Genomic DNA, 24,522 nt, shown 5'->3' with positions numbered 1-24,522 from the left:
AGACACTGTAATTTGCAAAATTTAAGCCTTTCTTCGTAAGAGCACCCCTTTGTTCCATTCACCAATCTTGTTGCCCTTCTCTGTACTCGTTCCAGCATCCCTACATCCTTCTTGAAATGAGGCCTCCAGACCTGTATACAGTATTCTAGGTATGGCCTGACCATTGCCTTATACAAGGGAATAATCACCTCCTTATCCCTGCTAGAAAAATTCCTATATATCATCGACAATACACCATGAGCTACTCTTGCAGCCCGTCTGCACTGCTCAGAAAACTTCATATCTGCCTGCACAACCACCCCCAAGTCCCTTTCATTCTCTACCACTGTCAGTGTAGTACCACAGAGTTGATACGTTGCTCTGGGGTTGCTGTTTCCCATATGTAGTACTTTACATTTGTCAATGTTAAACTTTATTTGCCACCTCTCAGCCCATCTGCTCAACCTTTCCAGATCCTGTTGCAGTAGCATAGTGTCAGTAGTGCCCTTGACAACCCTGCCAACCTTCGTATCGTCTGCAAACTTGGACATTAAGCTTGATATACCATCATCAATATCATTTATAAATACAGAAAACAATAATGGACCCAACACTGAGCCCTGAGGGACTCCACTAATAACATTAGTCCACGATGAGCAGTGTCCATTGATTACCACTCTCTGTCTTCTCCCCCTCAACCACCCCTTTATCCATAGCAGCAATTTGCCTCCAATGCCACACTGCTCCAATTTGTGAAGCAGTCTTCCATGTGCAACATTCAAGTGATTGTTTTATTGTTGCATTCTTGAATCAAAACCGTTTAAATTTTTACTTTAATCGAAGCTTATGCTGCTTAGAAGGTTGACGTTGATCAAAAACCTTGAAAAAGCAGATTTTATTAAAGTCTGCTTCTTTTTTTTTTTTTTTTTTTTCTCTATGTTTTTAAACTCGTTACTTTTCGACACGAGAGACTTTGGTGGCTTGGAAGCTTTTATTCATGCATACCGGGCCGTTTTAACGTATGGGTGCACCCGGCGGATGCTGGGGGCCCGATCTACTGGGGCCCTCACTTGTTCTTAAATAATTTTTTAAAAGACCCTCTGTCCTATATGTTACGTTGCGGTCGAAAGCACCGCAAACACGGAACATAATGATATACGAATAATGTTTTTGACTTTCCTTAAATAGTTTAAAGTACCGAAAATATTAATATTTAGAAAAGTAACAATTTTAATTCTCGCTTATGATTATAAATTAATAATATTTATATAATATAATAGTAGAAATGCGACTAAGAGAGATCCAGAAACAATTAAAACAAAATTTAAACAATTTGAAAATTCGCCGGGGGTCCAGTGTGTTCTTAAAACAGCCCTGCGTGCATAATATTACTACCTACTTACTGCTTACTCTACCGAATCAACATCAGTGATTGAGTTAGCATCATTAGCGCCATCATTGCATCGTTTAAAATTTAACAGCCAACTGAAAGGAAGTGAAGTCAATTGCGTCATTCGTTGCCAATCCGTTTTACTCAATGCAAAAGGATCTAGATAATTTGGGCAGATGGGCTAAGAAGTGGCAACTGAAGTTTAACCTTGACAAATGCAAAGTACTGCATATGGGTAGAAGTAACCCCAGAGAAACGTACCAACTGTGTGGTACTACACTTATGGTGGTAGAAAATGAAAAAGACCTGGGAGTAATTGTGCAGTCAGATATGAAGTTTTCTGAGCAATGCAGACAGGCTGCCAGGGCAGGTCATGGGGTTTTGTCAATGATATATAGGAATTTTGCGAGCAGGGAGAAGGAGGTGATTGCCCTCTGTATAAGGCAATGGTGAGGCCACGCCTTGAGTACTGCGTACAGGTCAGGAGGCCTCATTTTAGGAAGGATGTAGATTTACTGGAGCGTGTACAGAGAAGGGCAACAAGATTGGTGAGGGGAATGAAGGGATCCTCTTACCAAGAGAGGCTTAAGGTCTGCAAATTGCAGTGGCTGGAGACTAGGCACCTGCGCGGTGGTCTGATTGAGGTGTATAAGGCCTTGAATGGGTTGAGCACGCTGAATTCTGATGGGATCCTTCCACTTGTTCAGATTACGAACCTAAGGGGGCATAAATTCAAATTAAGAAAAACAGATATAGAATAGATGTGAGGAAATTTGCCTTTAGCCAGTGGGTGGTTAATTGCTGGAACAAACTTCCATCTTTCGTTGTGGAGGTTGATAAGTTGAATAAATTTAAGGAGGAACTGGACAGGCATTTGGAGGGAATGGTGTGATTTATTTTTATTTTTTTTTTTTTTTGGCTGATGCTGCATAAGCTCATACACTTTCTTTCTTGCATCACATGCCACTACTACTACTACTACTCTAGTGCCGCCGTAGGTGCTTTCACATCAAAAAACTTCCCACCTTACAAGTCCAAACCCTTCCAATAGTGTCTCTAGTTCTTGAATTTATTCAAACTACCTGCATCCACAACAACAGATAGACGTTTGCTCAAACAATCAACCACTTGCCAAGCTGAAGGAAAGCTTCTACACATCTATCCTGCACCCATCCTTCCTCAAATTGAATTTATGCACCCTTGCTTGTAGACTGAGCAAGAGGAAGAATGCCATCAGCTCAATCCATTCAAAGCCATAAACACTTCAATCAGATCACCTTACAGGTGTCTAATCTCCAAACACTGCAATTTGCAGCAATGAAGCCTTTCTTGGTAAGAGCACGATTTTGTTCCCCTGGTCAATTTTCTTGCCCTTCTCTGTATCTGTTCCAGGAGACCTCCAGACCTGTATGTCGTATTCTAGGTGTGCCCTGATCATTGCCTTTTGTACAATTGGACCTTTACCTGCTTGCAAATTTCCTGTTCATCATTGATATAACCCCATGAGCTGCCTTGGCAGCTTGTCTGCACTGCCCAGAGAATATACAGGGGGTACTTGATTACTTGATATGCATTGTATCGCACGACTTATAACGAAATGACCTATATCGGACATCATTTACCCATTTAATTAATGTATTATGTGGGCGATACGTTCCAGATCAACTAAAAAATTCGAATTGATATGGAAGTGTATAGGCATTGAATAGGAAATACTTATTTTATTGTACACTAAACTGCAATACAGTATAATTTATTGTAATTGCTAAATAATAATTAGAAAATACACTATGAAATTATTAATAAAACAAATATATATTTATTTATTTATTATTCTTCCTATTACAATTGCTCCTCCTCAGCACTTGAAGTTGCTGCAACTGTAGCTGAAGTTCCTGCTGCTGCTGTGACTAGCTTTGAGGTTAAGGCTCTCTAACTTTTTTCTTGAAGGAATCTAACTTCATCTGCTTACCACCATGAATCTTTGCGTCATAAATCTCATGATAGCAAGATAACCTATCATTTATGAGTCGTGTCACTTTAGCAGAATATTAGGTAGTTGATCACTGGGGGTGGGGGGCACACAAGCGGCGCTATGGACCTACTGCGCATTGTTATAGAAAGTTCTATTGTTTATTTTTCAGAATTTACTATTTATTTATTATTTACATTTTTATTTCATTATATGTTCTCTAAAATTAAGATTTACAGTACTGTATAGCATACAGTAATGACTATACAGTTTTGTAAAATTTATTTGTTGTATTAAATATTTAATGCATATTTATTACGTTCCTGTTCAAACGACATAAGTGCGAATATATACGATGCATATCGAGTTTACCGTTCCTAATTAATCAACGACGTGTATGCGAAACAACTTATATCGGGGCGACGTATATCGAGGACACTCTGTATCTGACAGCACAATTTCGTTTTCTGCAACTCTGAGCATGATACAAAATGAGATCCAGATTAACGTACAGTTGGTACATTACATTAAAATATATATTATATTAATAATATAAAATAAAATTTCTGTAGGATGACCACATGGTCAGAGGAGTTGCTGCTATCCATGTGCCTATTTTTTCTAGATTCTATAGTAACATTGGACTATAATCTGCCACGCTGGTCCAGTGCAGGTTGGCAGATCGACTTTGCTTATTGGAGGCTTGAAGTGGTGAAACCCATGTTAGTCTCTAGAGCAAAGTTTCTAGCATCCCCCTTCCCCCATACTTCTCCTTCAACCCATGCACGGTACTAAGTACTATAGGTTTTGATACCTTTCGTATTTGGGGTTTTTCATATATTAATAATAATAATAAAAACTGGGGCTTGAACCCCAGTCTACTCAAAGAGCATGTTGTACTGCACTCCTGCCCCTGACCACTCGGCTATGGAGGCCGTTTTTTGTACCTCTGTTTTCCAGATTCTATAGTAGCATACCTTGATTACTCATTAACTGCCCTGCCAACCTTTGTATCATCTGCAAACTTAGATCTTAAGCCTCATATACCTTCATCAGTATCATTAATAAATATAGAAAACAATACTCCCAGCACTTAATCCTGGGGGGTTCCACTAATAACATTTTTCCATAAAGTGCATTAATAATCAATGCTTTTCCCACTCGACCATCCCTTTATTAATTAGTAAGGAAAGTTAGATTGGAGAAATAAGACTTACAAATCCCTGAGAAAAACCGAGCAACCATTGGTTTTGCATTCTGCAGCTTCCGTTTCGTGCACTGGTCTTAATTACTTCAAAATAGGTAGGCTTGGATGGCTCCATTTTCCAGTAAGCCTACCTACAATGGTTCCACGAAAAAAAAAAAAAAACTCATTTGAAGGGAAGTAGTTATAGTTAGTAAGAAAAGTCCTAAAATACATTGGAACTAAACGAACTATACTCAAGATAGTGATCTAACACTTTATGATTTAAGTTTGCTAAGCCCTCGTGGGTAGCACAGTTGGTGCTTCTCACACTGGGTGGAAAACACCTGAGTTCGAATCTCGTCAATAACGTGAAATTTTTATGGACCTTTTTCACAACGTGACGAGTTATTTGGTTTCAGACAAGTGTACCCTGGTTTTTTCTCCCGGAAACTAATATTTTGTCCAACAAACAAAATTGACCACACAAAATACGCAATTTACAGATTGTATGTACGAAACAATATGGCTTTAGTCTCTGATGCTCTTAAAACCCTACTACAATTAATTGCTTTTGAATTTTTTTAAGAGAAAATACCTCTTTCACGTACAAAAAATTTGTGGCATGTGAAAAAAAACTTCGTAACACTAAGCATAAGTTAATTCATTAAGCATTATGTTCATCTCTCTATAGAAATTAAAATTTCATTGAAAGAGTTAAACCTTTATTATTCTGCATGTGAAAATAAACATTCTTTCTAAACAAGATGATTGAAAACTCGAGAAAACTGAGTGTAATCAATCGTAAAATTAATCCAACAAATCTGTAAAATTATAATAAAAATTTTATGGGAATAGAAAACACCGGGCATATAAATATTTTGTATTTTCTAAGTAATTATCAAGAAAATTGAATTAGTACTGGCTTATTTTTGTTAAATTTGTTTTATCGTCCTGTAAGCTCAAATACCAGATATTCCGGGTCCATACGGGACACCTGGAAACACTACTTGACTTTGAGAGAAGAAACAGTTTGGGATGAAGAGATTTTAAGCAACAGGAAATCGAAAGGAAACTAATCTAGATTTAAAAAGGCACAAGGAATATCAAAGCAAATATATGTACAAATTTGTAAATTTTAAGTGCCATCTTTTTTAAGGATAAGAACTTTAAAATTAACTACTAAAAGAGATTAACTCTTTACCAGCTTGACTGTTTTTAAAGAGTTTGAATAGAACTTAGCAACCTAATTTTTAGACGATGGAAACTAACCTGGTAAGTTTTTGATTTCAGTTTTTTAATGCGTGGCAGCTAAGCAAAAAAAAAAAAAAAAAAAAAATCTTCTAGTAAAAATGGCCTTATTAAGTTGTTAAATAGTTTTTTAATGGTTAAAACACACACATCAACAGAGAAATTCTAAGTTAGAGTTTTTCATCCCACATAACGTGGGGGAAATGTCAACAAACAACACGGCGGCTGCCCTCACTAAGCAACGACATAGCTACGAAACATTCATCCCAGAATGAATCGTCCTAATTAAGCCCCCAGAATACAACAAATGCTAAATTTAAGGTTTTTCATACCAATTACAAACATCGAATCTGCTTAGCAGCCCCGTAGGGACCACTAACCCGGCGTGCGAGCGTACCCCAACACAATAATTATGGTTAACCATAATAATTATTATGGCTAATTATGAGAGCATAATTAGCCATAATTATGAGAGCATCCTTGGACTCAGAGGAGGTCCCCACGGACTGTAGATATGCAAATGTATCCCCAATTCACAAAGGGGGAACGAAGAGTGATAGGAATAATTACAGACCAGTTAGTTTAACTTCTGTTCCGGGTAAAATAATGGAGTCACTAGATAAAGATGCATTGCAGGATCATCTAGACAAGACTGCAGCAATAATTCAGACACAGCATGGGTTTGTTAAGGAAAAGTCTTGTCTGACAAATTTGATAGGATATTATGATGTGGTTACAAAGGAACTGGATGCAAAAAATAATTTTGATATCATATATTTGGATTTCAGGAAAGCTTTTGACACTGTTGCGCATGGAAGACTATTGTACAAATTGGAGCAGAATGGTATTAAGGGTAAGTTGCTACAATGGATAAAAGGATGGTTCAGTGGGAGAAGACAGAGGATGGTAATTAATGGGTGCTGCTCTTCGTGGACTAATGTTATTAGTGGAGTCCCACAGGATTCGGTGTTGGGTCCTCTGTTCTTTTGTATATTTATCAATGATATTGAGGAAGGCATATCAGGCTTAGTGTCGAAGTTTGCAGATGATACAAAGTTGGCAGGGTTGTTAATGACAGTAATGGCAGTGTGCTACTGCAACAGGATCTAGATAATTTGGGCAGATGGGCTAAGAAGTGGCAACTGAAGTTTATCCTGGACAAATGCAAAGTACTGCATATGAGTAGAAGTAACCCCAGAGAAACGTACGAACTGTATGGTACTACACTTAAGGTGGTAGAAAATGAAAAAGACCTGGGAGTAATTGTTCAGTCAGATATGAAGTTTTCTGAGCAGTGCAGACAGGCTTCAGGACAGGTCATCGGGTTTTGTCAATGATATATAGGAATTTTGCTAGCAGGGAGAAGGAGGTGATTGTCCCTCTGTATAAGGCAATGGTCAGGCCACGCCTTGAGTACTGTGTACAGGTCTGGAGGCCTCATTTTAGATAGGATGTAGATTTGCTTCAGCGTGTACAGAGAAGGGCAACAAGATTGGTGAGGGGATTGAAGGGATCCTCTTACGAAGAGAGGCTTAAGTTCTGCAAATTGCAGTGGCTAGAGACTAGGCACATGCACGGTGATCTGATTGAGGTGTATAAGGCCTTGAATGGGTTGAGCACGCTGAATAGATGTGCGGAAATTTGCCTTTAGCCAGCGGGTGGTTAATTGCTGGAACAAACTTCCATCTGTCGTTGTGGAAGTTGATAGGTTAAATAAATGTAAGGAGGAACTGGAGGGAATGGTTTGATTTTTTTTTTTTTTTGTCTGATGTTGCATAAGCTCATACACTTGCTTTCTTGCATCACATGCTGCTACTACTACTACTACAAGCACGAAACTTTCATCCCAAAATTCCTCTTCTTAATTGAGACCAACAAGGCACTTTCAAAAATAGTCAGGCCTGCACAAACCTTCCATCCCACAATGCAACGCGCTCGTTCCAATAATAAGTTTCCTAGAATACATCTCCTGTTAGTCATGAGGAAACGTCAACAACACCGAAACAACCACACTTCAGTTCGATTGCACTTCAAGGGAATATAAAAATTCTTCCATTAAATTATACTACTCTTGTATATATATACCAACTGTGTGTTATGTGGCTGAGGCCTGGGGATACAGAATCGTTAACTCCCTTGTTCAAAAATATCTTACTCAAGCACAAAGATTCTTTCTTCTGGCTGTAAGTAGAGCTTGTCCAACTGTCTCTACAGCGCTCTCCACGTCCTCAATCATCGTTTGCCAATCCAATACGAAGTAATGTTACACTGTCTTTTATATTGTAGAAGAAAAAACGTTCCTGCGGTTGTAAATGGTTAAACATATAATACTGACTTGCAAGGAAACGTAGACATTAAAAGAATGAGAAATGAATGTTGCAGAGCGTGGCAAAATACCTGGTCCGCCTTGGGTAGGGAGACCTTTTAAGTTTTTTCCCGAGGTTGTTGATTACGACAAGAAAATGGACTGGTTCAATCCTGGCTTATACGTTGCGTTTTTATATACCGATCATGGCAGCCTTAACTTTAAATTGTTCTCACTAGGATTAAGCAACACTCTTCTCTGTAGTTGTCTGAGCGTGTAGCACAGTGGTATCGTCACCGTCCTCCCCACATCGGGTGGAAAAGGCCCGTGTTCGAATCCTGTCGATGACGCGAGAAACTTTAATGGGCTTTTTTCACTCAGTGGCTGAGTTAGTCGGTCTCAGGCGTAGATAGCAATGTTTTTTTCGTCCAGCAAAACAGGTAAATCGACCATAGAACACACGCACACGCAATTTATAGACACAAATACGGGTTAATGTATTCAATTACGGGCAACCCTAAAATAATAATTTTAAAAAATTTGATAATTCATCTCTATAGTTGTGGTACTCAAGAAACTGTTGAGCACCTTGTCTTTCATTGTCCCCTGTACGATGATTTAAGACTAGACCTTCAACTTCTCACAAATGTATTTGACTACTCTGAACTGCCAAGATTGGTTAACTGTTCTGAATATTATACTGCCTTCTCCACCTATGCAGAGAAATTGTTTAAACGGAGAAAAAGAATTCTTACTCCTGAGGTTCAGTAAAATGCTAGACTGTTTCGGTTTCTTTGAATTTCTTTTACCTGATGTATTGATCAGTCTGCTGGACTTCGAAGGCGAGTATTTATTTATGTATCATCATTGTAAATAGTCTTTTTATGTATCATTAATCATTGTACATAGTTATAAATTGTACATAATGTATAGATTACTTTCAGCGGCGAATAGGGGAAACCCTGGAGCCCGCCAAAAAATAATAATAATAAAATACTTTTTTAACTTTTGAACTTAAACATCAAGCTGACCAGGTAAACCGTTGCATGGCAACGGTCTTCCTCTCTGGCAATGTCGTCTTTCAACAGGATAATGCACCATGCTACACCGCCCAGATTGTTCGAGACTGGTTCGGGGAACATGAGGAAGATTTACAGGTATTGCCCTGGCCTCCAAATTCCCCAGATATCAATCCCATCGAGCATCTATGGTTTGAGTTGGAACAGCAACTTCAATCTGCGGCATCTCAACCATGGACCTTACAGGACTTAAAGGATCTGCTGGTTACATGTTGGTACCAGATACCACAAGACACATATTAGGTAGGTGGTCATAATTTTTTGGCTCATCGGTGTATGTATTCCTGTTACACAGACTTGTACTCACCCAAAATCTTCGTTTCTTGTATTTTCCTTTCTTTTTTTGGCAATAACTACAAAAGCACTGGCGAGGCGAACCCTGTGGCAGCTAAAGCTACAGGGAGGGGGGGGGGGTGACTGTAAAAGTATAAAGTAGTGTTAGTTGTCTGACGGCCCCAGGGGTTCTCCCATCTCCGCATTGTGCACTCTGCTTGTGTACCACAGAACTCTGTGAATTTTAAAAAAGTGTAAAGTCGTGTTTACAATGTGTAGTGTCATGTTGCCTTGTTCCTCTGACCTTTTAGCCATTGGGCACCTCGTGGGACCCCCGTTGCCCACAGTTTTCTCTTAGGAGGCAGATCAGGCAGTAGAGGGATCGCTAAGCACTCTGGCAGGCCCTGCCACATAGTTTCCGAAAATTTCAGTTGCAATTTCCTATTGTATAAAAAAAAAACAAATAAAAACGGTAGCCCAGAAGTTCAGTTGGGCCCGCTCCCAACAGGCAATAGCAGAAGGAATAAAAGATTCCACTCAAGTTGGCATGGCATAGATCGCCAGATGGCATGGTGGCAGCTAAACTGCAGTTATGGATCCTTGCAGGTTGAGAAGTAAAGCGAGAAAGTAATGCTGAAGATCACTTTGTGCACAGTCCTGTCCAGTGATAGGTCCTTTCAGGTGTTAGGTCATATCCAGGTCGTGTGTTTTAGTAGTCAGACACAACTGTTCTTGTTTTATCGGATCACATCTGCAAGTTTGGCGTGGTAGGTTTCTTTACCCTGTTAGTGCTATGTCCCAGGTAGAGTTTTCTGTCTTCACAACAGGTCCTTAGCAAAGGTGGTATTTACATCCACACCGTTCAGTAAGTGGTGTTACATGTTCCTAGGAAGAAAGTGAATTTTTGTAAGGGAATTTCTGTGTAACGTATGGGGATGACCGTAGTGTCACATTTAATTTACACTCTGATATAAATTCAAATTATTATATTAGGGCCACCCATAATTTCTTATATATACTCGTATATGTATTACGTCTGTAAATTATGTGTGTTCTCTGGTCGATTTGCCTGTTTTGGTGGACGAAAAAATCCCAGTTCCTGGAGGGAAAAACCTTGTTATCTACGTCCTAGACCGACTAACTCAGCAAAAAAGCCAATAAGAGTTCATCACGTCATCGACGGGATTCAAATCCTGGCCTTTTCTCCCAGTGTGGGGAAGGACAGTGATGATACCACTGTGCCACCGCGCAGACTACACTCTGATAGACATAATGCACCACTGACCACGTTAACCAGTGCATATGACCAGAACAGTCTATGCGCCAAAAATCTATTAGACATGAACAACCGCGATAAATGTGTATCTTTTCATTAGCATTAAAAAAATAATAATAAGTTTCAGAAAAACGTAAGATATGAAGTTTAATAATTTTGGGATTATATATATCTAAGAAATGCTTGCTTCTTAGAGTACCACACTTAAATTACAAAGTTGCCAAATTCAACCCTGGATTTCAGAACCAAACAAAATCGTTTCGATCGATACGATCAGAAGGGGGTATTTTCACATATTTCAAGAGATGTCCTCTTGAAGTGTCCTGCATTAAACGCCAGATCTAGTAAATTTAATGCCCCCCCCCTCCCTTCCTCCTCCATTCACAAATAAGAGCAGACCAGAAAGTCAGAAACTACAGACCAGTATGGTTGTGTAAAATCACTGGCTTGTGTATTGTGAATCAATTCTATTCGGTGCTGCAATGCCAAACTATCTTTCATTCTCCCCAAGCGTACTAAACCCGTATAGCGAAGCGAATTTCCGTCGTTCGTGTACGATCTGCGCAAGTGCGGGTAGGGGGATCGTCAATAACAGCCGGCGTCACCCGACTAAGTGTAACGGGGCATGTCGTTTCGCTTCAATATCTTACGGCTCTGTGGGTTACTTCCTGTGATTTTTAAATCGTGGATGAAAGAGGAAGATCTTGTGCAGCCATTATCATTCCTGTGTTTTGTGGTGAACTAGAGATTGCTGTTTAAAAATTACACTATGAGAAAGAATAATAGGGAGATACCTCTAAACCATGTTTATGTTAATTTTATGTTAATTGTAATCAGCTATAAGTTACAACGCAGTCTTGCCCGTATGCTGAAGTCTTAAATACACTGGCTTCCTTCCGAGAAATTGGCGTATCTCTTAGAGAAAATAAGGAATTTCAAGATGAAGTAAGTAGATATGATCTGTACTTATGAAATGTACTTATGTGTGTTGACAGGCTATATGAAAACATTCTTAATTATAATTTTTAATTATAAAGTTAATTTTAATATAATTTAATTGTTTCATAAATTGGCATATTGAATGTATGCGATTATTTATTATTTTATTTCGTGTTAATCCTGGTGCTGCACTAGCAAAAAAAAAAAAGAAAAGAAAGTAGAATAATAATAAAATAAATAACTAATAAAAGAAAAGGATAGACAACCTATGCATTTCCCTCTTCTCGTAGGTGACTATCCTGCTGACCTTTGAATTTCCCCAAACTGTCAACCTCAACCACCCATGTAGGTAACGTATCCCAGTAATTTATAACTTGCTGGCTAAAATAAAACTTTTGAAATCCAGCCAACTCTCCCCCATAACTTGAACTTATGATCTCTAGTTGTAGAATCATTTATAACCGCGAAAATTTCGTCCTCATTCAGTTTAGTATTGCCTCTCACAGCCTTAAACACCTAAATCAAGTCGCATCTATGGTGCCTAATTTCTAACCGTGCAACCCACACATTCGAAGTCTTTCCTCATAAGCACACCCTCTTGCCGATCTCACCAGGCTAGTCACCCGTCTCTGGACCCTTTCAATCGATGTCGTTTTTTTAGGTGCGATCTCCATATTTGAACACAGTATTCCAAGTATGGTCTAAGAATACCCTTATATAATGGGATTATGACGTCCTTATCTCTACTAGCAAATGTTATATAATTCATCGTAGGACACCATGGGCCTTCCTTGCAACCTATCTGCAATCCTTGGAGAACTTCATATCTTACCGTGTTGTAACTCCCAAGTTCCTTTCTTCCACTACTGACTTTAGTTCAACTTCACCAAGTGTATAAGTTATTTTGGGGGTGCTGTTCCCCAGGTGTAAGACCTTGCATTTTGATGAATTAAAACATAGCTGCCACTTTTTTTGACCATCCATTAAGTCTATCTAGGTCACTCTGAAGATGCTCTGCTTGGCGGTGATCGTTAACTACTTTACCGATCTTTATATCTGCAAATTTAGACGTCACGCCCTCTACCCCTTCATCGATGTCATTTAAGAAATTCAGAAACAACAGTAGTTCAAATACTGATCCTTGGGGAACCCCACTTTTACATTAACTCAATCTGAAGAATAACCATTTATCACAACCCTCTGCCTCCTGCCCTGAAGCCATCCTGTTATCCAACTAAGGATTTTCCTTGTGATTCCAATCTGTTCCAGTTTATAAAGTAACCTCTCGTGTGGGATTGTGTCAAATGCTTTGCTGAAATCTAAATGTTAAAATTATTCTCTAAACCAGTTCATAAGTGACTCTGTCAAAATAGCTAACCGGATTTGTTAAACACGATTTTCCCTTTACAAAACCATGCTGTGTATCCTTCAGAATTCCATTTCTATCCAAATGATCCTGAATTCCACCCTTGATCATTGCCTCCATGATTTTCCCTACTAAATTACATTGAATGGTCGGTAATTTCCCACTACACTCTTAGAACCGCCTTTATGTACTGGCGCCACATTGGCACTTTTACAAATCAAAGGAAACTCTCCTGAGTTCAGTGATGCTCTCATAATTAGCCTTAATGGTTCAATGCACTCACTTGCCGCCTCCCTTAAAATTATAGGGTATACGCCGTCAACCCCAGGAGGCTTACTCGCCTGTAGGCTTGAAATTTTTTTCAATTAAACAATCATGTGAAATTTCAGTATCATTAATTATATATGTATTTTTAAGCTTCTCTCATAATTTCCCATTGATACAAAGAGTTTTTCTTTTGTAAATTTTGGGCTTTTTGTAATACTGTGAAATTCACTGTCACAGCTCCTTCAATTAAAGAATGTTTATATACAGTCAGAGGCGCTTCCAGGTGGAGTTTCGCTCTTTCTTTATGAACAAAATTTGGATTTTTTTTCTGCTACACGATGATTAAAAGAATAATTCCGGGGAACACTACTTTAGACCCCCCCCCCGCAAGCTCTTAGAAAATCTCAGCATCGCCCCTGTATACAATTTCTTACGATAAACACTCAACAAGAAGCAGATGAGATACACAAAGCTTCAGATGTAAGCTTGTTATAAGAGCAATGTCGCGTGGACTTGCCTGTGGGTTTCGGATTTAATTTCCATGACCTTTGCAAAGCATGGATACTTCACTGCACTTTCCGTTTTCTTTACAGTAAAACGTTAACATATTTATTGTTGCAGTGTTAAACTTCAAGGCAGCTAGGGCATTGTTATTATTATTAGCCACATAGTGCAAGGAAACCTGAGAGTTATGCTGCAACAGCCAAAAAAATTTTTGAGTTACCCTGAGTGAGAGTATCAGAAATAGAAGGGAATCACCAAGAAAGAGAAGAATGATGATATCCAGCTCAGGACCCTGGGTGTGCCAGGCCCATGCTCGCCAGATGTGAACTCCTAGATGTTACGATATTGTGTAAATTGGTTTTCTGCATGATGGACGAAAAACTGGAATTTCAGGCCAATCTGAAATTCCAGTTTTTGACAAGACATGGTTTTTGCAACTCTTGTCAGAGAATGATGAATTCGACCACGGTGTTTAACAATCTTTGTGTCCCATAGAAAAAAAAATGGCAAAATTAATATCATTACCATTCCGTAATTATTATGTAATGGTTACGATACTCGTTGCTCAATAATTATGGTTTTTACCGCTAGATGTACGTGATGAATTATAAAGCAAATTTGTCTCCAAATAAAAATTACTTTTCAAATAAAATTTGCTTTATGGCGTTCGAATTATGTAATAAATTGTTGTTATAGTTTAACAGTTGTTTTAGTAATTTATAGTTTAAATTATATACCAATATTACGTACATGTACTCTCGAACCACGTGTCTAAGATTTGCCGTCATTGATTTAGGGTATCTGACTGAAGTAGGGGGTGGAGCTTATTTTCACGTTGGTTGACCCACAGAGTAGTTTTTAACCAAAACAATTGCAGCCATTTGAACTCCAGTATATGAATATCAATAAAGTATAAAAGACGTGTACTAACTTAAAAAAAAAAAAAAAAAATCCGCTTTTAACGTTAAAATATGTGTATTGCCTCAAAACACTACCATTTTTTATATTGACTTAAAAAAAAATTGTATTGAAATACAAAATTTGACGTCAGTAAACCAAGTATGTATTCCAGTTTAAGATACTCTGTACTAGTTTGTGCATAGTTGGTTGTCTAGTTGAAATGAGAAAAGGTCTTTAAAGCTGACATCTAATAGGTAATATATTGTTAGAAAAAAGGCTTCAGGCGCCCGAGAGCCCGTTTTTAAAACGTTTTATAGCCATGTTATATATCTTATTTATTTATTGTTCATATGAAATTGTATGGGAACCATAGTGAGGCATGTAGAAAATAAAAAAATATATTTATTTTTTAAATAAATGCTGAGCAGATATAGGTTTCCACTTGTAGGTTGTTTAGCATTTGTATTTTTTACACTGAACATGGAGCTAGCCCATTGCAACAACCCCCAACCTGGAGGAGTAGGGTATATTCTGGTGAGTATGGGCTTGCCACACCCAAGGTCCTGAGCTGAATATCATCATTCTTCTCTTTCTTGGTGATTCCCTTCTACTTCTCTCTCTTTCTCTCCCAGGGTAATTCAGAAATTTTTTTTTGGCCAGTGCAGCAGCATAAGCCTCAGGCTTCCTTCCACCATATGGCTAATAATAATAATCTCTCTTAATCTGGCCCATACCCTTTGACCTGTCTGGCATGGGAGGCTATACCAGTAGCTAAGCTACTGCCGACTTAACTCTTCAGGTCATCAGCACATGTAAGCCTCCCACCTCAACAAGGTGGAGTATACCATTGGACCATTGGGGGGGGAGATATATCGACATGCAATTAAAAACTGATTTCTATTGACTTGCTGTAAGGTTTCCACAAAAGTCAGAATTGATCTCAGTATTAGTAAAAGTTGTTAATTTTGTGGAAAGGAAGGATATGTGGTTAATTATGCATATAGATTAAATAATATTTAAGTACACTGTTATACCATGGAAATGTATTTATTGAAATGTTACCATGTGAATCTACACTTAAAATATTGGGCAACATTTCAAAGTTCCACTGAACCATACCTTCAGACAAGGTTATACCTGCCATATAATCTAAAAAATCCTGCTTGCAATTTTTGAAAGTGAGGTTAAAAAAAGAACTTGGGGATGTTTAATTGATAATGTACTGAAATGTAGTTTTATATACATCATAACAGTGTACTGCTTAAAAGCCTATTCATCAGTCATGTAGTGTCTGACAGGTGCCACTTTTTTCTTTTTCCTATTAATTTTTTTAAAATTTGGAAATAAAATCAGATTCTTTTGTGCTCCTTTTCCTACCAGTATTCTCTTCTCTAAATGATACAGTATTTTTTGTTTTGGTGTACTAGATTTACAAGATATTCATTATTTGATTGCCATCTAATGAATGCCATGCAACCAATGCATCTTATCTCCTTTTGAAATTAGCTGGAGTAGTGTTTCCCAGACTTTTTTTTGCTGTAACTCATGTGGTCTTTGGAAAAACATGATGGCCCCAGTCCAATAAATATATGTATATGGGGATTTTTTCATGACTAAAAATGGATTAAATGTAGAGTGGATAGAATAATGGAAAAACCCGTGATAAAAGTTACAGGTATGTTCTTATATGGTGTTAGTCCACCCTTTGCTTTTAAAACATCTTGTATTATATGTGGAATAGATTCAAATAAATCTTGAACTTTCTTAAGAGGAATATTGGACCATGCTTCATGGAAGAACATTTCAAGCTCTTAGAGTGGTGAAAGTGGAGGAAATCTGCTTCTCACTCTCTCCTCTCTAGATGTGTCCATAGTGGCTAAATAACATTTAAGTCTGGCATTTGTGAGGGCCATGGGAAATGCTTAGCCTCCGTTTCATGATCTTCAAACCAAGATTGGATACATCTGGTGGTGGTGTGTATTGGAGCATTATCATCTTGAAAAATGGCATCATTTATGGAAAGCAGTGTGTTTACACCCTGGAATGAACCTAGTCATTCAGAATATTGAGGAAATCAGTTGCAATAATTTGCCCATTCAGGGTGATGATGGAACTTAAAGAATATCAAGGTATTGTTGATCCTCCTCCATGTTTGATGGTCTGCACAAGACAGTTAAGATGATATGATTCCTTTAGCATTTGCCAAACATAAACTCTCCTGACATTGGAAAAAGTGTGAATAATGATTCATCTGAAAATATGATGTGACATTTCCAATCAGCAAGTTTTTTGTGGCGCCTCCGTAGCCAGGTGAGCAGGAGCAGCAGTGCGTAGCACACGCTTCTTGATTAGACCGGGGTTTGAGCCCGTGACTGCCATCCTCCAAATACGGAGGATGTGGAAAGGTAAGGAAATGACCACCGCATATCCCCGGAGCAATATGGTCTTAGTTGCTAATGCTCCTAAAAACCAAATAACAAAACAAACAAAGTTTTTTGTGCTCCTTATACCATTGCATCCTCTTTCTATCATCATCAGTAACAAATGGCTTGGCAATAGCAGCTCAGTCATAAATTTCAGCCTTATGAAGTTCTCACATGTTTTGCTAGAAACTGGATTGCTGACATTCACATTGAGTTCTGCAATTATTTTTGAGGCAATAGTTTTATGCTTTGTGGCTACAGTCCTTTTTCAGTGTCCAGCAGTCTCTGATAGTCATCTTCGATTTTCTGCTGCAGTTCTTCCTATCGAATTTTGTTTTTCCATACTTAGCGAATGCAGACATCACTTTTGATTCAGTTTCTCTGGATACATTAAACAAATCAGTGGTTTTAGTTACCAATGCCCATGCTAAATGCACACCAACAGTTTGACCTCTCTGAAATTCAGACAAGTCAGCCATTTTCTTCATGTACCCCTTTATATTACCTCTAAATAAATATCATCTTTTATCTTCTTTCTTTTGCAGTACTACCTTCACAAAAAAAAAATCACTGCATGTTTTATATCGGGTGTTTCCATTATTTTGTTCACCCTTTGTGTGATTAAACAAGTTTATGTTAATATAAAACAAACTTTCAGTTTTTCTTAACAAAATAAAAGTGGTTCATAAACTCTCTTAATCTTATATTCATCACTGAAGGTTTTTGTGGATTTCCTGGAACTCCAGAGGACAATAGTTCAGCAGAGTATTGGAATCACTGAGCTGGAACATACAATACTCCCACCCAACAATTATAATTGATACCTCCCAACTTTTCAGTATAGAGAACAAATTTCAGTATAGCAAATAATGAGTATTATATCTGCACAAAAGTATAATATCTGGACAGATTATAATTGGCTTTGTGTTTCCCCATGTGTATTTTTCTCAAAATTGCTTGTTTTGCTGGATGAAATGCTGGAAATTAAGTGGAGGATATAACAGAAGCAATGAGTATTTTTATTATAATTGTTTTCATAATAAAAAAAAAAAAAAAAAAACTGGCTGACAGATCTTGACACAAAGGGTTTAGATTCCCTAGCATATGTAACTTATTGAGCTTTCCAAAGCGGCACATTTGCTGATATCAATCCAAATGATGCCATAATATTATTAGGCAAATCACTGATTATCATTAGATGTCCTTGTGCTCGGTAGTGCTTCTAATCAAGGTTGCCAGTACATGTTCCTGAGTCTTCTGAGATGAAATGACAAGTGATTTTGCCTGAGGTTATGGTGAAAGCAGTGTGACTATTCCTTATTTATTCTTCTTCCTCTTGGACATCCATTTTTTTTTTTAACTCTCCTTAGCATAGTTCAAGAAGTATTTGTGGGGTTTTTTTTGTTTCTTTTTGAATTTTGATGTTCTAAATAATTACAGAAATTGATTAGTTTGTTAATCTTTCTGCTGCTATTAAAAAAAAAATAAATAATAAAGCTTTCATATCTGTTTTTCTTCTGGTGAACTGTCTATTCATTACTTTGTTAAATGCTTCTGAAAATTATTTTCAGTTTTATCTTTAGCTCCATTTACCTATATCAGTTCTTCTCAAACTATCTATGGTGAAGGACCAGTTTCTTTTATTTCCAATCCATCACGGACCAGTACTTTTGCAAAATACAAATCTTGTGGACTAGTAATGGATGAATTGTCGGGGACCGATAACGTCCGTGACCAATTCGTTGTGGACAGGTAACAAACAGTTTGCGGACCACACTTTGAGTAGTACTGACCTATACTATAGATATTTAATTGTGGATTCTTATTTATGCAGATAAAACACTTCCAAACTCAGAGTAAGTAAAATTTTCTTTTTTCCAGTATCTTATTTCAATTTTGCATTTGCTGTGCTCTATAACACAGTTTTTACTATTGGTCAGTCTCACAATAAGTCTTCTCCTTATTACTGAAAATTTGCTCATCGAAGAATATAATATAACTTAAATAGAACAGTACCTCCACATGACATGCATATTACCAAATTGTATGCTGCTTGTTCTAATTTTATTCCTGACAAAAACAAATGAGTAACACTCTCATGGTCATTTGCTAAAACAGTGTACTATAGCGACCAACCAATGATTACTTTACTCAATGACATATTTATTTATTTCAAAATTAGAATGAACAGAGTATATTATTCCCTTGTACATACACAGAATGATCAACTTATAGGCATCTGCAAATAGTGATATCAAAAATCTGTAGCCCCCCCCACATATGCATACAGCAATAAATATTAAAGATGTAGGGACGTGGAGATGAAAAGACTTTGGTGACAAAGACTTTCAGACAGATCTGAGAGGGAAGAGAGAGAGAGAGAGACTGCCCTATCCTGGAGATTGGGGAGACATATACAAACAAGTCTAGCATATTAATTTTCAGTCATTTGGGGTCAGCCTCTTGTGCATAACTGTTGATTCAAAAAAATAATTTTTTGCACAGGCTCAACTGGTTTAGTATTAGACTGGTTAAAAGATGCATTGAAGCAGACTTTTTCTGCATCTATAGAATAAAAAAAATCCCAGTAACACTATTTTTCCCATTTCCAAAACATTATCATCTGGGTCTGCTTTGAACTTCAGCAAACTCTCTTCCATGGTCTCTGTGGCACAGTTTATTCCATTGATCTACAACATGCTGCATGAAGCTAAACTTCATGAGAATCAGCCTTCTGTTACTCTCTGTGGTTTTATATTTGTGCTCCTGTTCTTTGTCCCTCCTACTACTTAGAATAAACACCATAATTCATTCATTTTAAAACACCCCCCCCAAAAGATCTTATACACCACAATCAGGCACTCTCCTCTTATAATGCCTAGTTACCAAGCTTTGTAATCCACACCTTCTCAGCCTGCACACTGTGGGGGGCAGGGATTCTTAAAGACAATTAGTCTGTCTCATCATTTTGGTTGCCCTCCTTTGAACCCTCTCTGAAAGTTTCTTTTTTTAGTTCGGCCTCCAGACCTAAATATAATATTCCAAGTGCAGTCCCCGCATTTTGTATCCCATGGTCGATCTAGTAGGTAACAGCAGCCCAAATGATTATTCTTTTCTTTGTTACCAATGCGAGAAGTATACTGAAAATTTAGTTGCCGAAGAAACAGGTTGATGCCCCAGAGACAAATAAAATTAAGGACTTATTAGGGACTGAAGTAACTAGTGACTTGCTAGCTGATGCATTAACAGCTCTCGTTCAAAATAAAGTTATAAAAGAAAGTTGTATTATGAACACTATAACATTGTTACATTGCCCCTAAGAAACTCCATATTATCCACTGAAGTACCTTACTTTTCATTGAATATTTATAAAAATTTAACCCTACAAAAGTTATGGTCCCACAATTTTTTTTAATACTAATATTTATTCTGTAGCATTCTTACTTATTCAATGTATATTTATGTCCTTCCTGCTTCTTATTATGCTCATGGAATCTTCCATAGATGGCATTGATATAGTAGTTATCAAACATGGCTGCTTCAATCAATGTCCTTGAAAGCAGTACACTGTTACTGAATTGCCAGTGGATGGTTGATTACTGGGACAAACTTCCATCTGTCATTGCAGAAGTTGACAGCTTAAATAAATTCAAGGAAGAACTGGACAAACTTTTGGAGTGAAAGGATAGGTGAAATGGGAATATTTTTTTTTTGCTAATGCTGTAAAGGGTTGCTTTCTTGCATCATATGCCACTACTAATGCTAATTCTTGGTAGGTGACAAGACGACTGCTAGAATACCTGCAATTGAAGAAAGTGTTGGGATGAAGCTGTGAACTGCAATGCAATTGGTCACTGAAAAAATGGATAACTTCCAAATTGACAAACTTGCCAATATGTAACTGCCCTCATGAATTTCTGCCACAAAACAGACAACAATGAAAGAAGCCAAGTTCGATGACTGTTAAATCAGTGCAACTAGAATCATTTTAATAAATTTTTACTCTCACCTAAAAATTTGGAATGAGCATATGAAAACATTTTTCATAAATGTTTTTGAAAATAGTTATGACATTGTACAATTTAATAAAAAAAAAAACAGCACACTATGAAGTATTTTAAGCTTTTTTATTAAGAATTGAAAATTTTACCCAAAAAAATATTAAAATGATTAATATTAACAACTATTCTGATTTTTGTTCAAAATATTCTCAAGTTTTTATTGCTGCTTTACACAGATGTGGTGTTCTGGCAGTTAATTTTATAGTAGTGCCTTGAATAACATTATTCCAAGCTATGTGTAAGGTTTCTTATAAATTTTGATAGGCAGACTTTATATTCTAGTTAATCTCATAAAAGCTGTAGTGGGTTGAAGTCAGGCAATTGGAATGGCCATACCATAATTTTCCATACCTTCTCCTAGAAAGTCCCTGCACAGCTTAGAGCTGTACTTTATGTCATTGTCTTGTTATATAAAATTTCTTCCATAAAGTTGAAGTCCAGAGGATATTGCATTATGTTCAAGAATGTTTTTATAACCTTCCTTTCTTAAAATTTCTTCAATTCTAATGATTTCACCCACTCCAGAAAAACAAGCAACTGCAGATCATGATGGAACCATCCCATGCTTGACAATAGGCACTAAACAATGAGGCACCATATTTTCTTCACATGATCATCTCATGTAAACTCCACGCTTGGATCTAAAAATTTCAAATTTGGATTCATCCATCCACAGTTAGTCCAAACAAATTGTTTTTTTCAATTTTCCAGTTTTAGTAAGGGTTTCAGACCACTACACAACCACAAAGTCCTGCTTGTTTAAGATAAAGTTTTACAGTGGATACAGACACAGAAGTTTCTCTGTTCCTATTGAACTTAGCTCTGATTTAAGGTGCAGAAAGTCATCATTTGCATTTAGAAATCAGTGTTATGCCTTATCTTATGTTTTCGCTGTTAAGTGTGGTTGTCCTTTAAACTGCCAGTCTTCTTAAATCATTGACTGGTGGTTTGTGCTCTTTTAAATGAAACACCTAGATTTTTGCCACTGCTTCTCATGGAATAACTTTCTTTATACAGTGTTATAATAGCACTTTTTTTTTTTCAACACTCAGTTCCTTATTTCTTGCCATGTTTACACATGTTTATCATAAAACACAAAACTTACACCAAACATTCTTTCTGAATGATGGGTGTTCGATTTTATAAGTTACAGCTCTTACTCTCAATTTATATTATTGCAGAACACTCATCTACATCATCTACAATCTTCTATAATATTGAAACAATACTCCCACTTTCTAGAATCTTTTATAATGTTCCACTACGTTTGGGGTTCTATACCTTCCTGGAATATTCTAGAAATTTCTTTAAATATTATTTAAGCTTTTTGATTTTTATATATAATAAAAATATTTTAATAAAAATTGGTAAACAAGTTGGTCCTATTTAATAAAAACTTTAAAAATTGAGAAAAATGTACTGCGATTCCAAACTTTTAGGCATACAAAAAATCAACAAATTTCATAATAGAATTCCCTTACACTGTATTAAGCTTGTTGCTTTTATAGGTAAGCTGTGTCTAAGTTAATATGATATTTTCATTGTAAGAGCAATAGCAATCAATTTCTTTATCTCTTCCCATTTCTTTCTTTTTTTTTTTTTCAGATGCTACCAAGGACAAAAAATTGTTTGCCCAATTCACAGTTAAGGAAAACAGCAAAAGTATAGAGTGCACATTATCCTGAGTAGATATTTCACTTCAAACAGTCTTAAAATGTCTGCCAGTGAAAATAACAAGGAAGATGTTTTGGTAGAAGAAAATTCTCCATGCAAAAGTGCAGAATTGCTGGAAAATTCTAATGTGCAAATTAATGACAGGCAGAATTTCATTATTCAAAATGGAATTATTGAACAAAAGAGTTTCAGAACACCTCAAAATAAGCAGAATTGTACATGTGAAACCTGTGGGCTGATATTTTCAGACTCGCGTAAACTTAAAAGTCATCTCATAGTTCATAAAGGAAAGAGACGTTTCATATGTGAAATATGTGATAAAGCATTTTACCAATCAGGAAATCTGAAACATCATTTGTTAGTCCATACTGATGAGAAACCCTTTGCATGTGAAATATGTGCAAAGACCTTTAAAAGATCACATGACCTAAAAATGCACTGCTTAGTTCATACTCAGGAGAAACCTTATTCGTGTGAAATATGCGGAAAGAGGTTTGCACAATCAAGCCATAAAAAAGAACATTTAAAAGTTCATACACGGGAAAAGCCATACCCTTGTGAAAAATGCGGCAAGGCCTTTTCAGAATCACAGAAGTTAAAAAGACATTTATTGGTACACACTCAAGAGAAGCCCTTTTGCTGTGAAGTATGTGGCAAGACATTTTCAAGATTAAGTCATTTAAATGAACACTTGAGAATTCATACAAAGGAAAGACCATTTGCATGCAAAATATGTGAGAAGTCATTTAGAACATCAGTCTGCCTAAAAAGACATTTATTAGTTCATGAAAAGGTGAAATCATTCTGTTGTGAAATATGTGGGAAGGTATTTTCAACATTGGAGTACATGAAGAAACACTTTCTGCTTCATTCTGAGAGGTCATTTGTGTGAACTATATACAGCTGTGTTTAAGGTTCCTATCAAAATGAAACCATACACTTTTAAAGTATAGACCAAGACATTTTCACAATCTCATCATCTGAAATTAGACTAGTGCATGAAAGGCTGATTAAATAAAATCATTTTACTCTCAAAAGGCTGTTAAATCTAAAGTAGAAAAAGAATTTTCAGTTTATATAAACATTGCAAAATGCTTAAGATAACTGAAATGAGAACTGAATAGAGAGAAAGAACATACCGGTGATAGTATGTTGACTGGCTGCCAAACCACAGCCCTGGAAATGCTACTTCAACAACCTCTAGAGAATTAGCTTTAGACAGTGAATTATTCTGTAATGCATCAAGCACAGCTATTTTAAATTGGCTTGGGGGGCAAAATAATGGTTAATGGACTTTGTAATGTAAAATAGGATCTTAAAACTGGAACACCACCTTCAAAAAATGATTATAAAATTTTAGGTAGTACTCAGATTCATAACCTGTACAGTATCATTAAGGAGTGATATGTCCAATAATTTATTGTTTACATCAGACAGCATAAAAACAACTTTAGGTTTTGAATTGAGCTCAAAACTTTTGACAACAACAAAAAAAGTCAAACAATACAAAAGTTAGTTACAGTAACAAACAAATTCTTGATTAATGATTAGTGCATAATAATAATAATGTCAGATTATTTATTTTAAAGAGTTTTATTGCCTATCTTTGGTAAAATTTTAATAATGGAATCTATACCAATTTATTTTGTTCTTTTGCAGTATTAGGAATTACAAAATTTG

The 24,522-nt window shown here is 36.8% G+C and overlaps 1 protein-coding gene across 1 annotated transcript in view; it reads left to right on the top strand.

The window, feature by feature from the left end:
- The window catches only part of LOC150075560 (uncharacterized), a 37,152-nt gene extending 12,886 nt beyond the window's left edge, over positions 1-24,266 (top strand). The window contains exon 2 of the mRNA XM_090388549.1: positions 22,826-24,266. Coding sequence (XP_090244675.1) covers positions 22,826-23,734 — 909 coding nt within the window. The 3' untranslated portion in view covers positions 23,735-24,266. The remainder of the gene's footprint in view (positions 1-22,825) is intronic.
- Positions 24,267-24,522: the final 256 nt, after the last annotated feature.

This window comes from Mastigoproctus giganteus, chromosome 14 (genome assembly GCF_048544385.1).
Source record: "Mastigoproctus giganteus isolate SK-2022 chromosome 14, ASM4854438v1, whole genome shotgun sequence".
Taxonomy (NCBI): Eukaryota; Metazoa; Arthropoda; class Arachnida; order Uropygi; family Thelyphonidae; genus Mastigoproctus; species Mastigoproctus giganteus.
Note: the sequence above shows the minus strand (reverse complement) of the source record. Positions and strands in the feature narration are given on the sequence as shown.